The sequence below is a fragment of the Neofelis nebulosa genome, chromosome 17 (assembly GCF_028018385.1).
Source record: "Neofelis nebulosa isolate mNeoNeb1 chromosome 17, mNeoNeb1.pri, whole genome shotgun sequence".
Classification (NCBI taxonomy): domain Eukaryota; kingdom Metazoa; phylum Chordata; class Mammalia; order Carnivora; family Felidae; genus Neofelis; species Neofelis nebulosa.
This window is the reverse complement of record NC_080798.1, coordinates 20858289-20876081: the sequence shown is the minus strand read 5'-3', so window position 1 is coordinate 20876081 and position 17793 is coordinate 20858289. Positions and strand designations below refer to the sequence as shown.

The 17793-nt window shown below is 39.9% G+C and overlaps 1 protein-coding gene across 5 annotated transcripts in view; it reads left to right on the top strand.

Moving 5' to 3' along the window:
- The window catches only part of DPY19L3 (dpy-19 like C-mannosyltransferase 3), a 79968-nt gene that overhangs the window by 1820 nt on the left and 60355 nt on the right, over positions 1-17793 (top strand). For 2 of the 5 annotated variants that reach the window (XM_058707308.1, XM_058707307.1), the window contains exons 2-3: positions 33-174; positions 2773-2906. In XM_058707308.1, the coding sequence (XP_058563291.1) occupies positions 72-174; positions 2773-2906 (237 nt within the window). In that variant the 5' untranslated portion in view covers positions 33-71. Of the gene's footprint in view, positions 1-32; positions 175-2772; positions 2907-17793 lie in introns of those variants that run through there. The other 3 variants (XM_058707309.1, XM_058707310.1, XM_058707311.1) reach the window with 3 other exon arrangements.

Here is a 17793-nt window from a genome sequence, read left to right as displayed (position 1 = left end):
TGGATGGCAGTTTACTTGTATGTTGTTTGTAGGAGTGGTTGGAAGAACAATGCACGTAAGTCTTTGACACCATGATATCCATCAGGCAAAGAAAAGGAGTAAAAACCACGGAAGTTCCTGAGGATTATGCAGCGCAAGAAGCAAATGTGAAGTTGGAAAATAAATTGCCATCTGGTAGGTGACTTAAATTAAAGCAGCATTTTGGATTGCTATTATTTCTTCAATATTAAAATATCACTCTCCAATAGGGTACAGATTTGGTGAGCCCTAACATTTGAGGAAACTTGTTCTAATACCCTGATGTTTTAGTTTGACAGATGATTTGACTGCAGTTTGATGATCCTGGTTTCACAGTTTTGACCAGATAAAAGGTCACAGAGCTCTGATTGGAACCCCTTGTTTGTCAGCTGTCTGTGCAGTGGGTTCTGGTTTTGCCAATCTTTGACTTTCTAAAATAATGCTTTCCCCCATGCTTCAGATTTTAGTCTGTTTCTAGTTTTTCTGGTTTGTGTATGCTGTTCACTCTAGACAGCATTAGCTTGGGTGACTTTCTCATTTCGTTAAGGTATTGAAAGATGAATCAAACATTTTTTTATTCCTTATTTGAATTCCTGACATTTTCTCCTTTGGTTTGTGAGGGAGTGGTGGTCAGAACTTGGTTAAGTTGTTTACGTAATGCTGAAGATTCTTGCTAAGTGTACATCAAATGACCTTAATTATGAACTTCCCCAGTGCGGAGTTGCTTTCTTAACTAAGCATGGTCAAGGATTTTTAAAAATAAGCATGAGGGGCGCCTGGGTGGCTCAGTCGGTTGAGGGTCCGACTTCGGCTCGGGTCATGATCTCGTGGTCCGTGAGTTCGAGCCCCGCGTCGGGCTGTGGGCTGATGGCTCAGAGCCTGGAGCCTGCTTCCGATTCTGTGTCTCCCTCTTTCTCTGTCCCTCCCCCGTTCATACTCTGTCTCTCTCTGTCTCAAAAATAAATAAACGTTAAAAAAATTAAAAAAAAAATAAGCGTGAAAAATTCCTTGTCTCTTCACCATTTTGGATATCTGACAGAATTCATATTAACTCAGCCATGTTAATTCTTATCAGCCAGAGCTAGTAATTTGGGGGGAGCAGTTTTATAAAATAAATCTGTACTGAGAAGTCACACCATTCAACCATCCAATAAATAAGCAGTTTTGGACAAGATAGAGTACTTTCTGAAGACTTACACAATGTAACTTCACGTTTGCCTTTTTATTTTTCTACGCTTATTTATTTTGAAAGAGAGAATCTCAAGCATTCTCTGCACTGTCAGCGTAGAGCCCGACATGGGGCTCGGTCCCATGAACCGTGAGATCATGACCTGAGCCGAAATCAAGAGTCAGACACTTAACCAACTGTGCCACCCAGGTGCTCCCAAGTTTGCTTTTTTTTTTAAACTAAAACATAACTTGAGGATTCTTCATTTTACTGAGGCAATATTTATTCATGTCAGGAAAAAAAAAAAAACCCTGAAAACTAAAGAAAAGCAAAAAAAAAAAAGGAAAGAAAGAAAGAAAGTATTCCCACAAACAAACCCATCCTGAGACTGTCATCCATGAAACTTGATGTTGCTGTGGAAACTGTTCTTGCCTAGGCACACCTTCAGGCAGTCACGTGGTTTTACCGCGTTGGGATCCTGGCTGTTTTGTCATTTGCTACATTTCTTTTATTATGTTCCAATCATGTCACAAGTCAGTCAATGTGTTTTAAAAATGTTACTGGTGTAGTCACTGTGTGGCTATAGCGTAACTGATTTAAGAATTCCTGGTTGAATAAGTGGTTTTAAACCTTTCACCTATGCGAACAGAACTAGAGTAAATGTTCTTGTGGCCAAATGTTTGTTTAAAACTTTATTTGGGGTTATAGGCCAAGATTTGGAATTGCTGGTCAAATGGTATGCTCGTTTTGGTAGCTTTTCCAACTTCCTGCCCTCTCGTGTTCCAGCGAGCTGCCACGTTATTCTCCTACTAGAAGTGTTTGAAAACTACTCATTTTGTACCCTTGTTAAAACAGCGTTAACGTTTTTAAGCTGTCAAATTGACCAGCATCTAAAAAATTGTAGCCCATTGTTTTGATTTGCATTTCTTTAATACTAATGAATGTGAGTATTTTTGTCTGTCCGTGGCCCTTTTTTTTCCCGTGCATTGCCTGTTTGTCTCTGTAATCTCTTTCCAACTGAAATATTTAGTTTTTTAATCCTGAAAGTGTTCATCCCATATTGAGGATACTTAAGCTTTCTTATACGTGCCGTGAATATTTTTTTCCTAGTTTATGTCCTTTAACTTGGATGTTTTTCTCCCGATGGGTTGTTGAATTTTAAGCAGTCAAGCTTTTTGGTAGCCTTTAATGAATAAATCACAAATTATACATAGATCATCTGAAAGATTTTCTATATCCTAGACCTGTACCCCACTTAACTCCTCCATTTGACAAACTTCACAGTTGAACTACAGTTATTCATCTATGCCAAACACAGACCGTAGGTACTAAGATAACTAAGGTAATGAATAAGCTCACGATTTCTGCCAAAATGGACAAGTGAGCAATTAGATACCATCGGGTAAAAACCATAATGAGGTATGAAAACAGGTCTCCGGAGTCACAGAAAGGAGTTCCTAACTGTCTCCTGGGAATAGAAGCGTCGCCAGTGACAGGCAGTTGGAACTTAGCATACTTGGTAGTCTGAAGTGGCACTATTAAATTCTACGTTGTTTACTGACTTAGTTATTTATTTTTTCTAAAAGGTGGTACCAGTAGAAGATTATGGAAGCTTCTGTCACTTATGGTTGGTGGAACCATTGCCCTTTGCATTGGACTTCTTACATCTGTCTACCTGGCCACTTTACATGAAAACGACTTATGGTTTTCTAATATTAAGGTATGGCATCCTATTACTGTTGTATGATTTCCTCATCAGTATCTCCAGTAGTTAAGTGTGTAGATGAAGGACCAAGATAATGCTGCTTTGCTGTAAAGAATCTAACCTCTTAAAAGGTTTGCCTATAGCGTAGAAAGACCTTGTTATTTAAAATAACATCAGAATGTTTGTCATCAGTGAGTTTTCTCATTTCATGAACTTGCTCTAGTTATGGGACAGTAACTCTAAACCAGTATTTTCCCACTGTACGTTGTGAAATTGGTGCAGTAAATCATGAGTAACGTTCGTAATTAAAATAAGATACAAGAGGATATTATCATATATACTAGGGTTGAGAATTGTTTGTGTAACTGTTAATTATATGTATGTATGTACAAGCTGGGTCACAGTATATATATATTTTTTTCTGTTGGGCACAATAAAAAAATCAAAAGCCAGTCCTCTAAACCGTGGAGTGTTAATCTGGCTCCATAGACGACCTCAGTGTGTTCCTTCCTTTCTAATTGTACATGCAGTGGTTAGAGGGTCGGGGAACCATTATTTTCATCACATTCTCAGGAGGGTCTGTGACTTCTTAAACACCAATTTCCTTGTTCTCTTTTTTTCTCTTTTTAAACGTTTCTAGATGTCTTTTAATTTGCCATTGTTTTCAAAACAAGCATATCACTTAAGCAAGGAGACTTTTATATCACCAGGGGTTTTCAATCCAAATATACTTTGTTTTTTTATCCCAAGTGTCATCATCTTTGACCCTGTTTACTATTGTGGCTTCTAATGACTAGTTGTTATAAAGGTAAAATTCACTATCAAAGGTCAAATATTTATAGGTGAATATTCAAAAGAATCCATGCAGAATCTAAAACAGTTCTCGGGGTACCTGGGTGGCTCAGTCAGTTAAGCATCTGACTCTTGATTTCGGCTCAGGTCACGATCTCATAGTTCATGAAATCGTTTTCTGTCTCAGGCTTTGCACTGACAGCATAGAGTCTACTTGGGATTCTCTCTCTCTACCCCTCCCCTGCTCATACACGTGAGCACACGCGCTCTCTCTCGCTCTCTCTCTCTCTCTCAAAATAAATAAACGTTACAAAAAATTTTAATAAAAAAAGTAAAACGGTTCTCAAAGAGAGTTTTCCAAAATATTTTGAACTTTGGTTCCATTACTGAAATGAGTCTCCAAAGGGGACTACTTTAGGGGCGCCTGGGTGGCTCAGTCACTTGAGCATCTGACTTCGGTTCAGGTCATGATCTCACTCATGGGTTCGGGCCCCATGTCAGGCTCTGTGCTGATGGCTCGGATCCTGGAACCTGCTTCGGATCCTGTGTCTCCCTCTCTCTCTGCCCCTCCCCTGCTCATGCTCTGTCTCTCTCTCGCTCAAAATAAATACTAAAAAATTTAAAAAAAAGAACAAAAACAAAGAGAACTACTTTGAATGGCAAATTTAATTTATACAGATAACTTATGTTTATTTTAAAAACCTGTTCTTCTTACTCTATAGGTGTAGCATGTATCTATGTATATATTTTTATACAAAAATATCATGGTACAAAGAATAATCCTTATCTTTCAGGAACAGTGGGTAGTTTTTCTTGTCAAGAAAAATTTCACTCACCTATATCTCTTTATTTTTTTTGTTTCTTTTTACTGTTTATTTATTTATTTTAAGAGAGAGAGCATGCGCTAGCCAGGGAGAGGCAGAGGGGGAGAGAGAGAGAGAGAGAGAGAGAGAGAGAGAGAGAGAGAGAGAATCTCAAGCACATTCGATGCTCAAAGCCTAAGCCGAAATCAAGAGTTAGACTCAACCAACTGAGCCACCCAGGCGTCCCTCGCCTATATCTCTTTAATAGCGTGCTTATAAACAGATTCCCTATAACTGAACAATCTTATACTTATTTATCAACACCAACATTTTGAATAAAGACTGAAATATCCCTGTGTGGGCATATAGCTAAAATTAAATGTTAGTAACTGTGTAGTAAGTAAGGAGAAGATGCTAAAAGAGGTCACGTGACTTAATTTCAAATTGTAATTTTAGCTCTTTAAAGTTTTAGGTGGCCTTGCTAGTAACCTTAAATAAATACACCCCATCATCAAGAAACCTGAGCACCCTTGATTTTCCTTTTTATTCTCACCAGGTTAAAGAAGTCATTATACTTTTACCTAGTGTTTATGGAGCACCCCTTCTGTGGGTAGCATTTATTTAAACACCGTGGAGAACATGGAAAGAATAACAGAGACTAACGAATTTGCCAGCAGGTTTTCCAGTGTAATAAATTGATCCAGTAAATACATATTAAGCACCTATAGTATACCTGCAGGGACTGCGTTCAGTTGTAGCAATACCTCCAACTGCAACAAGGCCCTTGCCTTCAGGGAGTTCACACCCTTGAGGGTATAGGCAAGTTGGCAGACATTACAGCCCATCCAAAATCAATACCTTGCTGGGGAAAGACATTGGGAGCACAGAGGAGGGGTAACCTAACCCAATTTTGGACGCTCAGGGAAGGTTTTCTGGAAGAAGTGATGGTTAAGGAGACCTGAAGGATGAGAAAGGTTAGCCAGTCAAATTGGGGAGGAGAAGTGAATGTCATAGGGAAGGGACATGTGCAGGAACTTTGAGAGGCAAGACCGTTGAGAGCGTTGAAGGTGTTGGCAGTAGTCAGCCTGACTGGAGAACAGATGGGAAGAGAGAATGTACAGGGATGGTAAACAGAGGTCATGAAGGTACAGCAGTGTCATTGTCTTGGCGTGCTAGAAAGATGGCTCAGGCTGCAGCGTGGAGAGTGGACCTGAGGAGGACAGCACTGCGGGAAGAGGCAACCACCAAGAAAATCCAATTCAGTGGATTCGGTAATACCTGGATGTCAGTAAATGCACGTCATCTGTGCACCAGACACAGGTCTAGGCCCCGAGAAAACAGCCTTTGAATTCTGTTCAAAGAGGAGGGAAGAAACAGGAACCAACAAGAAATAAGTCCTATGGTAGAAACCAAACAGGGTGGTGACATAGTTATGGGGAGGGAAAGCAGACCATTTTGAAGACCAGACATACATCAACACTTAAATCCTAAGAAGAACAGCCAAGCTAAGATCTGTGAAAACGTCCTAAGCAGAGGGAACAACAACTGGAAAAGCCACAAGGTAGGACAGAACTCGTCCAGCCCGAGTATCAGAGAGAAGGCACGTGTGGCCAGAACTCTAGGAGCACAAGAACAGGACCAGAGAGGAAAAGACCAGATCATGCTGGAGAGAAGTGGATGAACTCAGAGTTTATTAGAAGGTGGATTTAGAAGGATCTATCGATTCATCATTTGTGTGGATGGTGATTGGGAGGAAGGAATCATCAGTGGTGATCTACTTTCTCCCATTAGCAGCTGAATAGTTGGATGGACATACCATTCACTGTGATGATGAACCCTGTTGGGAGGAACAGGTCTGGGCAGTGGAGTAACTTCTGACACCAGCTACCCAGAGTTAAGCCAGACTTGACAGGCTAAGGGCACTACAACGCCACCCTCACTTCAGATACCAGTCACAAGTTTGGGGATCCTCAGGCCACCTGACTTCTGACCATAAGTAGGCTATAAATTTTGGGATACCCACTATCCCCTCAGGTTCAGTAATTCACTAGAATGACTCACAGAACTCAGGAAAGCGTTACACTTACGATGATAGCTTTAATACAACAATGGGATACAAATCACAATCAGTGAAAGGCAGAGACTCATTGAAAGTCGGCGGTGGGGGGAGGTCCCCAAATTCAGACTTTCCATTGTCCTTTCCTTGTGGAGTCAGGACATGTTGTTCTGGCACGTCAGTGTATGACAGTGTGTTGACTATTGTCAACCAAGAAAGCTCACCTGGGCTCTGGTGTCCAGAGTTTTTACTGGAGTTTTATTATGTAGGTGTGACTGATTGAACCATTTGGCCACAAGGTTGAATTCAATCTCCAGCTCCCTCTCCTCCCCAGAGGTTGGGTCGGTGTCAGCTGGCTCCAAGCCCCAACCCTCTGATCACACATTTCTGGTCTTTCTGGCTTGGCCAGCCCCCATCCTGAGTCATCTCCTTAGAACACACTATCAGAGGTGGTCCCGAGGAACCAACTGTGAATGACAAAGATGCTGTTATCACTTGGGAAATTCGAGGATTTGTTGGCTACCTCCCAGGAACCAGGGACAAAGGGCAGCCAAATTCTTTAGAGGGGACGGTGAGACAGCAAATGATAATCCGTGTTTGGATACGTGATGAGTCACTTTCGAAACAGTCCAAGGAGGGAGATATGGAGTAAAGGGAGCTGGATCCACGGATGTGGAGGCAGGAGTTCCATCTGTGTTGGAAATGGACATTTTCATATTACCAGCTTATAGACGTGTGGGCAAGATTGTTGGAGGAGTGTGCAGAGTGAGAAAGAGACCCTGGGCTGGTTTCTTGTCTCTGCCTCAGATACCATCTGGAAGAAGCTATAAAACAGGAACGTACTCGAATCTAACAGGTTTCTTCCCTCCGACACCTCCATCCCCTGAAATGTACAGTTGAGCTCAGTCTTACTGCATCTTCTTCTCTTTATTCAAGCAATGGCTTATAGCACAGACTTGTTTTCTCTGCATCACAAGAGGAATCCTCAGATGTTTCGACTGTTTCGCAAACCTGATGGTACCTCTGCGTGGGCATTTGGCTTGTTTTTCATCTTAGATCACGTAGACCCAGTGCTGTCCAGTGGAACTCTGTGCAGTGAAGGAAATGATCTTTTTCCACACTGTTCAGTACAGTGGCCACGAGCCAAATGGAGCTGCTAAACACTTGATCCGTGGCTGTTGCAACTGAGGAGCTGAATTTTACATTTTACTGAATTTTAAAATGTGTAAACATTTTCTGTGAATAAACCATGAAGCTGGTAGCCATTAATGATCAAAGACATTGCTCAGTCAGAGGAAAGCTCATTTTCCGAGTTTATATATGCCTTCGTAATTTTACTCCTGTAATTTACACCATTTTCATATTGGGGGATTATGGGAATACTTGAGAAGTGTAAATCTGTTTTCCTTTTGTACTTGTGGGTTATAACTTAAAATTGCTAGGCTACTTTTTTTTTTTTTAAGTTTACTTATTTGTTTTGAGAGATAATCCCAAGCACTGACAGTGCAGAGCCTAACGTGGGACTCGAACCCAATGAACCAACCGCGAGATCATGACCTGAGCTGAAATCAAAAGTCAAATGCCTAACTGACTGGGCCACCCAAGTGCCCTGGCTAGGCTAATTTTCATGAAAGTACTTTGATCTCTGAATACTTTGAATTCATTGTAATTATTCAGAGAGTAAAAACATTGCTTATAATATAGACAGGGGCACCGGGGTGGCTTAGTTAAGCATCCGGCTCTTGATTTAGGCTGAGGTCATGATCTCACAGTTGTGAGATCGAGCCCCTACGTCAAGCTTTGCACTGAGCAAGCATGAACCAGCTCTGTCCCCAAAATAAATAAATAAATATTTAAAAACATATCGAAACAGGCAAATCATAGAGTTTTATTTGTGTGTTCAGAATGATTTTTTTTAAGTTTATTTATTTTGAGAGAGAAAGTGTGATGGGAGAGGGGCAGAGAGAGAGGTAGAGAATGAGAATCCCAAGCAGGCTTTCCATTGTCGGCACCAAGCCTGACGCAGGGCTCGAACCCAAGAATCACGAGATCATGACCTGAGCCAAAGTCAGATGCTTAACTGGCTCAGCCACCCAGGCGCCCCCAGAATGATATTTTAAATGCTAGTTGCTGATCATAACAGCATTAGTATTTGAATGAAGAAGATGTTGGTTTTAAGTGGTCATAGGAAATGTGTATATACTATCCTTTCGTGGCATATTTTTAAATTTTATTTTTAGTTTTTATTTAAATTCCAGTTAGTTAACATACAGTGTAATATTAGTTTCAGGTGTATGGTATAGTGATTCATCACTTTCATACCAACACCCGGTGCTCATCACAACAAATGTGCTCCTTAATCCCCATCACCTATTTCATTCATCCCCTCCCCTCCCCTCTGGTAACCATCAGTTTCTTCTCCATAGTTAAGAGTCTGTTTCTTGGTTTGCTTCTCTCTTTTTTAACCCCTATGATCATTTGTTTTGTTTCTTAAATTCCACATAGGACTGAAATTATAGGGTATTTATCTTTCTCTGACTTACTTCACTTAGCATAATACCCTCCACCTCCATTCATGTCACTGGAAATGGCAAGACTTGGGTCTCGTTTATGGTTGAGTGATATTCTGTTGTATGTACGCACCACCTCTTCTTATCCATTCCTCAGTCAGTGGACATTTGGGCTCTTTCCATAATCTGGCCATTGTCAGTAATGCTGCTGTAAACAACGGAGTGCATGCGTCCCTTTGAGTTCGTAGTTTTGTATTATTTGGGGGAAACCCTAATAGTGCAATTGCTAGATCATAGGGTAGTTCTGTTCTTAATTTTTTGAGGAACGTCCATACTGTTTTCCAGAGTGGCAGTTTGCACTCCCACCAGCAGTGCACCGGGGTTCTCCTTTCTCCACATCCTCGCCAGAGCATGTTGTTTCTTGTGTTACTGATTTTAGCCATTCTGACAGGTGTGAGGTGACAGCTCATTGTAGTTTTGGTTTTCTTTGCATTTTTTTAAATTAAAAGTTCTTCTCCTACTGTGTTAACAACTGTGTTCTATTTTCCTTGCTGGGAAATTGAAAGTATAGTTTTTAAAAATAGCTTTTATTGAATGTCTGCTATGTGCTTAGCCCTGTTTCAGGTGCATTTTGAGCATATTTAATCTGGCTGTCTCCAAGGACCAAACATTCTAACTCTAAATTGTCCTTTATTTAAAAAAAATTTTTTTTTGTTAATGTCTATTTATTTTTGAGAGAGAGAGAGAGACAGAGCATGAGTGGGGGAAGGGCAGACAGAGAGGGAGGCACAGAATCTGAAGCAGGCTCCAGGCCCCGAGCTGTCAGCACAGAGCCTGATGCGTGACTCGAACTCATGAACCATGAGATCATGACTTGAGCCGAAGCCGGACACTTAACTGACTGAGCCACCCAGGTGCCCTTCTAAATTGTCCCTTAAATGCAACCTGCTTTTTTGTTGCCCTTTATTATAAACAAAACAAACTAAAAGGGTTCAACGCCCATGCCTTACTTGCTGTGCTACCCTATGGTGCCCAGCACATCATCAGTGCTGAGTGATAGTGGTCTGTTTGGAGTAGTTCACCTCTACAGGTGAGGGAAGCGGTCTAGGCAGGGGGAGGGGGGGATGGGGACAACGGCTGTTGTAAAAGATCTGGGCCAGCACTAGAGCGAGCAGGGGGATGCAGCTTTGGGAGCTGCCTTCAGGCAGAGGACACAGAAGTGCTGGCAAGTGGGGAGCCCATCAGTGTGTTTGTCATGATTTGTGTTTAGTAGACGCTGGAGTGAAAATACACATAACACTGATTCCTTTTAGTTTTTGAACATGTATTGTGTTACTTATTGCAAAAACTATATTGTGACAACAACAAAAAACTTTTAAGTAAAAGACATTACTCAGTTTTCATTACCTCATCAAAAACCAGTTTTCAGTTTTCCCTTCCATTCTGCATCCTACATGTGTATATATTTTACTTATTTATGACTCCAACATAGTTTTCAAAATCAAGACTTCTCTGATGTTACATCATATGCTTTTTCCATATGTACATAGGTATACCAACTTCCACAATTATTATGGACATGATTGTATATGTAACTCAAAATTAAAAAAAAATTATACTCTTAGTTATTTCACTGTTTCTAAGCTCCCCAATTTTGGGATAGATTGTTCCTGTGTGGGTAAAACCCCTAAAATTGTTTGTTAATCAACTTCTTGTTTTAAAGTGGCCATGTAAAGATGTCAGTTCCTTCTTTCTTTAGAATTACCTCAAAGCAGTAAGGAAAATGAAAAAGAGACGGTTGTTTTCCAGCTTTGACAGAACTAAGAGTGGTCTCTGATCTGGAACCATAGTGTATGAGGAAGGGCCGCCTAACCACGTGAAACTCAGAGAAGCATGGAAAGGTAGGGAGAGAGGATTTTGGAGGAAGCCTCCAAAGCCGAGTTCTCCAAGGTTACTGGCATATCCTGAGGGGTGAAACCGAGGTCCTCTGTGGAGAACCACGGGGCCAGATGTGAGCAGTAATGATGGAAGCTTTCCTGGAGACGCCCTGGTATGAAAGAGAAGTAAGCTAGGCAGGCTGAAAGGAGTAATCACAGAGACAAGCCATTTTTGTACAAGTGGAATTTCAGAAGACCCGGATAAAGAGAGAGAACTTGCGTGTTGCACAGTTCTGAGGCTGCCAATCTTGGTTGGCTAAAATGAGGAAAAGACTAAAGAGCTCACTGTTGTAAACCACGCGGAATCACAAGGAAGATTCTCGCTGGCCTGACTTGTGGCCCTGGCCTGTCCCCCATATGAAATTCCTGCAAGAAGTTGGTTTGGTAAGAACTTGCCACATACAGAAAGGGAACTAGCACAGGATCTGTACAATGAACCTGGAAGAAAAAAAGGAAGAGAAGAACCAAGAACAAGTGTTGGTGAAGAGCAGTCACCAGAAAAAATTTATAGCAGGGACATGAAAATTGTGACCAAACAGGTCCCATTAAAAACCAGACACAATAGGGGCGCCTGGGTGGCTCAGTCGGTTGAGCATCCGACTTCGGCTCAGGTCATGATCTCACAGCTCGTGAGTTCGAGCCCCACGTCGGGCTCTGTGCTGACAGCTCGGAGCCTGGAGCCTGCTTCAGGTTCTGTGTCTCCCTCTCTCTCTGCCCCAACCCACTCGCATTCTGTAAATTGCATTAAGTACTCGCATTAAGTAAACATTAAAAAAAAAAAACCAGACACAATAAAAAACAAAACAGACACACCTGGGTAGTTCTGTCAGTCAAGCTCCTGATTCTTGATTTTAGTTCAGGACGTGATCTCGCCTTCGTGAGATGGAGCCCGTCTGTCAGTGCAGAGCCTGCTTGGGATTCAGTCTCTCTTCCTCTCTTCCTGCCTCTCCCCTGCTGATGCTGTCTCTCTGTCTCTGTCTCTCAAAAATAAACAAATAAAAAATAATAATAAGCATTTGCCACCATAGAAGATGGATTCAAAGGAGGGATGTAAGAAAGTCTATACCGTCTAGGAAGACAACAGAAAGAACTGAAACGTGAACTGGCAGAACTTAGGCAGAAGTAGAATCAAAAGATAAAACCGTAACAATGACAACGGTGTTGGAAGCAACACACAGAAGACTAGACTCTGCAGAAGGCACAGAAAGAGAAATGTTGGACTGATTAAACAAAATGAAATGGAATTCGTACAGTTACAGTAGTAGGGAGAAGCTGACAGCTGAGGAAGACAGCAGCAAACACACATAATTTGTGTCCCAAAAGAAAAGAACCAAAACAATGAAACAAGGGAGAATCATGTTTAAAGATATAATTCAAGAAAACTTGAAAAATGAAAGGTGAATTGAATCTACGAGTTGAGGGGCGTCAGGAAAACTTGGCCTTGACAGATCATCAGCGGGGTATAGTTCTGTGAAATTGGTGGCCTTCAACAGTAAGAAATCCCCAGACATCCAAACAGAAGGGAGACAAGTCAGTCTGGCTTCCAACTTTTCCATGGTGACATTTAATGCTTAAAAGATCTTGAATGATGTCTGCAGAAGACAAGAGAATGTGATTTATATGTTTTAATGCAGTCATTCCATCCTGCATAAAGCACCCAACAAACTGTTTTGATTCTGAGAAATCTATTTTCTTTAACACCTGAAGAAATTGTCAGAGGGAAAACTTTATCTGGCCAAGAGATAAAAGGCAAAACAATGGCAGAAGGCCTATCGGTGAAGTACAAACGTATTTAACTGTAGGACTAGCACCAAATATTTATAGACAAAATATATATGATGTAACAATGTAGTAATACTCAGCGATGTTATAACTATGAAATAGTAGCAATAACAATGTAGTAAAAAGAAGAGGAAGGAAAAGAGAAGGTAGAAGGTGGTGGAGGTATCCATTTCTTTATTTTTGATAGCTAGAAGTCAAGTTTCATTTAAAAAGGATAAGAAACAGATGTATATAAAAGAAAATGCCAAGAAAATATCAAGTAAAATTGGGCAGGGGAGAAATACAAATTTCATGAGATTGTAATCACTCGTTATAGGAACTCAGTAGATACTATCCATAGAAATAAAGAATTAAGTCATCCTTGAAAGTTACAGTTCTAGAGGTAACTCCTACAATAAAAACATAAACCTTCGAAATTAAAAGACACACACAAGCAGACACATGCAATATAGTAGAGGATTTGTTCTAAAAACTGCGACAGAAAACGTGTTAACACAAAAATGTCAAAATATTTTTGTATAAATAAATATACGTCTGCTTTACTCACCTGATGAAAACTCTGTGTCACAGAGCAAAATCAGATCACTTACTATATGGATAAGATTCTCCCAGAACAGTTTCTTGGATTAGATCTAAGGTGTAGATAAGAACTTATTGAAATACTGCAAAAAAAGGGAAAGAAAGTCTCAGAAAAATGAGGCAAAGAAAGGCAATTTTTCAGTGATAAAGATGCCGACCACAGATAGGACTATCTATGTGTCAAATAACTTAACAAAATTTATAAAGCAAAAACTACAGGAAATACAAGAAGTAATAGAGAAACCCATTACTATTGAGTTTTAATTCTTAGTCCATAAAAAAAGCAGGTGGTCAAAAATGAGAATATAGAAGACCTAGAGAAAATAGTAAGATCTAATTTATAAATATCTAATGACAGAATGTATGTTCTTTTTAAATATCCACAGAACATTAACTAAAATATTCATATGTTCAGCCCTAGAGAAAAATCTCAGACCCAGAAATAGTATTTCCTTATCACGTTGTGGTAGTGCATAGAGTTGTCTTGTTCTCGGCTTTGGGGATCATGGTCATAGACTCACAGGATGCTCTTTTAATTTATTCATTCATTTAAATGAAAACTGGAGATAACTAAGAAGAAAAAGCTCACTTTCTGGAAATGTAAAAATAACTTTATAAATAATTTTTTGTTCACATTAAAACTGAACTTATAGTGGGGCGCCTGGGTGGCTCAGTCGGTTGAGCGCCAACTTCGGCTCAGGTCACGATCTCGCGGTCCGTGAGTTCGAGCCCCGCATCGGGCCCCTGTGCTGACAGCTCAGAGCCCAGAGCCTGTTTCAATTCTGTGTCTCCCTCTCTCTGACCCTCCCCCATTCATGCTCTGTCTCTCTCTGTCTCAAAAATAAATAAACGTTAAAAAAAAAAAAAAAACTGAACTTATAGAAATTATAAACAAAATCTAGAAAATGATGAAAACCATGTTTCTGGATTATGGAATACAGCTAAAGCAGTATTCAGAAGAATTTGTAGCTTTAAATATTGTATTATGAAATAAGAATGAGTAAACAAATGAATTCATTATTCCACTTACGTAGTTGGAAAGTAAACAAAATCTAGCAACAGAAGGAAGGATAAAAATAAGAAATTGATGAGTTAGAAAGTAGGAAAATAATAAATGAGTGATTATTTGGGGAGTAAAAAATAAGAAGGATGAAGATAGGGTAGGGAGTACAAATACCCAAAATAAATACCAGAAATAATTGCAGAGATGATGACCAAGAAATAGAAAGGAGCCACGTGGTCTGTTCTGTTTGATTCTGTGCAAATTAGATGAATGGGTGAAATGGATGCTTTTCTAGGATATAAATTGGCAAAACTAGCCCCAGAAAATATAATTATTTCTGCAGATGTGATAGAGAAGACTTAATAAAGAACTACCCATCCTGCACTCCCCAAAACAGCAGACCCTGTTGATTTTATGGAGGAATTTTACCAAACTCTTAGTGAAGAACCAAAATATTCCAGTACTATTTCAGCCATTCTAGAACACCAAAGAGAAAGAAAACTTCTAGATTATTTTTATGAGTCAGGCATAACACACCAAAACTGAGGATCAGAATATAACTACAGTCAATTTTTCTTACTCCCAGCAGTTATATTCTAAAAGTCACCGAGAACACCGAATTAGAGAATACTAGTCATTGCTCCTGGGGAAATCGCGCGCGCGCGCGTGTGTGTGTGTGTGTGTGCATGCGTGTACGCGTGCATGTGTGTCACACATAGGTCTTAAATTCTAAGAACTCCCGGTAGATTCTGTTTTCTTCATTTTATAAAAGAGAAAATGAGGTTCAGAATTGTTAAGTGACTTGCCTAAGGTCGTCCCACTAACAGGTACCAGAGTTGGATAGAAACCCCATCCACCTGGGCGCAGAGCTTCTGGCACTGTGCTGCACTGCCCCTTAGCGCAGTCACCTTCGGATCACTTCTGTATGACAGCTGGAACAAGAGGCAGAGCGCAGTTGGGAACCGTGCGCATGAGGCAACTCAAAGTGTCACCGGTCTGCACATGACTGCAAAAGCACAGCGAGTACTTTTTGTCAATCTTGTTGTTACAGATTTTAGTTAGTAGGCAGGTTTGCAAATCAGAAATGTGTGAATGATGAGAATCAACTGTATGTAATGTAAGTAATATAAAAAAACAAAGCTCAGGGACTAATCCCACTTATATATATGTTGAACCAAATATTCTAATTAATACTAATAAAGAGAATCTGGTTGTATGTTCAAAGTAAAACGCTCCTGGGGCGCCTGGGTGGCTCAGTCGGTTGAGCGTCCAACTTTAGCTCAGGTCACGATCTCATGGTTCGTGAGTTCGAGCCCTGCGTCGGGCTCTGGGCTGATGCCTCAGAGCCTGGAGTCTGCTTCCGATCCTGTGTCTCCCTCTCTCTCTGCCCCTCCCCCATTCATGCTCTGTCTCTCTCTGTCTCAAAAATAAATAAACATTAAAAAAAAATTAAAAACAAAAACAAAAACCCCAAAGTAAAACGCTCCATGAAAAAGTCATTTTTCTACCAGGAAACTAAAGGCAATTGCTGAGAAATCTAGTAATACACTTGTTTGTTCTGTTAGTACTTCAAAAGATGCAAGAAATGGTATTTGGAAAAAATATAGTATCATTTTCTTGTAACACACGTAACAAAATAAGAATTGGCCAGATGAGCCCATGACATCAATGGAATAAAACACAAAAACAATATGATTATCTTAAAAGACATTAAAAAAGTATTTAACAGAATTCAACAACTCTTCATTTTTTTTTTTAATGTTTATTTTTGAAAGAGAGAGAGAGTGAGATGGGGAGGGACAGACAGAGAGGGTGATAGAGAATCCGAAGCAGGCTCCACACTGTCAGCTCAAAGCCCAGTGCAGGGCTTGAACCCATGAACCGCAAGATCATGACCTGAGCCAAAGTCAGATGCTCAACCAACTAAGCCACCCAGGAACCCCTCACCAACTCTTCATAATAAAAAACACTCAACAGACTAGAAATAGAAGGGATCTTTAGCTTCAGAAAGGGCGTCTGCCAAAAATCCAACAGCTAACATCATATTTAATGGTGATAAATCAAAAGTTTTCCCCCTAAGATTAGGAACAAGACAAGAATGTCTGCTCTAGCCATTTCTTTTCAGCACTATACTAGAGGCCCTAATCAGGGAAATCGGGCAAGAAAATGAAACAAAAGACCTCCAAATTGGAAAGGAAGAAGTAAAACTGGCTCTGTAGAAAACATGATCTTCTATATAGAACCCACTAAAAAAAAACTATTAGAACTAATAAATGAGTTTATCCAGGTTGCAGGATACAAGATCAATACACAAAAGCTAATTGTATTTTTATACAGTAGCAATGAGCAAACCAAAATTAAATTAACAAGAGTTTCTTTTACAATAGCAACAAGATAATAAGATACTTAGGAATAAATTGAACAAAAGAAGTATAAAATTTAAACCATGTTCATGAATTGGAAGACAAGATTGTTAAGATAGCAATACGCCCCAAGTTGGTGTACAGATTTGACGGATCCCTCTCAAAATGGGATCTTTTTGCAGAAATTGACAAGCTGACCCTAACATTTATATGGAAACTGAAATGACCCAGAATAGCCAAAGCAGTTTTGAAAAAAAATAAAGTTAGAAGACTCACAACAATAATCAAGAAAGTGTGGGACTGGCATTAGGGTAGATGAAATAGCATTGAGAGTCCAGAAATAAACCATTACATTTATGACCAATTGATTTTCAACAAAGATTGCAAGACAAATGAAGAAAGAATAGTCTTTGCAACAAGTGATCTGAGGACAAACGGATATTCATGTGTAAAATAAGGAAATTGGGCCCCTTCCTCGTACACACACACACAGATGAACTCAAAGTGGGTCAGAGACCTAAATGTAACTCTGAAGCTTCTAAGAGCACACTGTACACCCTGTATGTTGGCCAATTTGACAGTAAATTATATTTAAAAAAGTAAAATGCAAAGAAAACATGAGTAAGTCATCATGGCTTTGGGTTGGGCTCAGCCATCCTAGATACACCAAAAGCACAAGTGACTAAAGGAAAGGAAAAATAGTTACATTGGACTTCTTCAGCATTAGAAAGTTTTGTGCCCCAAAGCATACAATCAAAACGAAAAGACACCACTCAGGGAGAAAATATTTACAGATCATATGCCTGATAAGGGATCTGAATCTGGAATATAGAGAGAACTATAACAATTCACTAATAAAAACACAGCCCAATTTTTTTTTTATGAAAAAAGGACTTGAATAGACATTTTTCAAAAGATGATATACAAATGGCTAAAAAAGCACATGCAAAAAAGATGCTCAACATCATTAGCCTGTCAGGAAGTTCTACTGAAACCCACAATGGGATAACACTTCACATCCACTGGCAGGGCTGTAATAAGAAGACATGTAATAACAAATGTTGACAAGGATGTGGA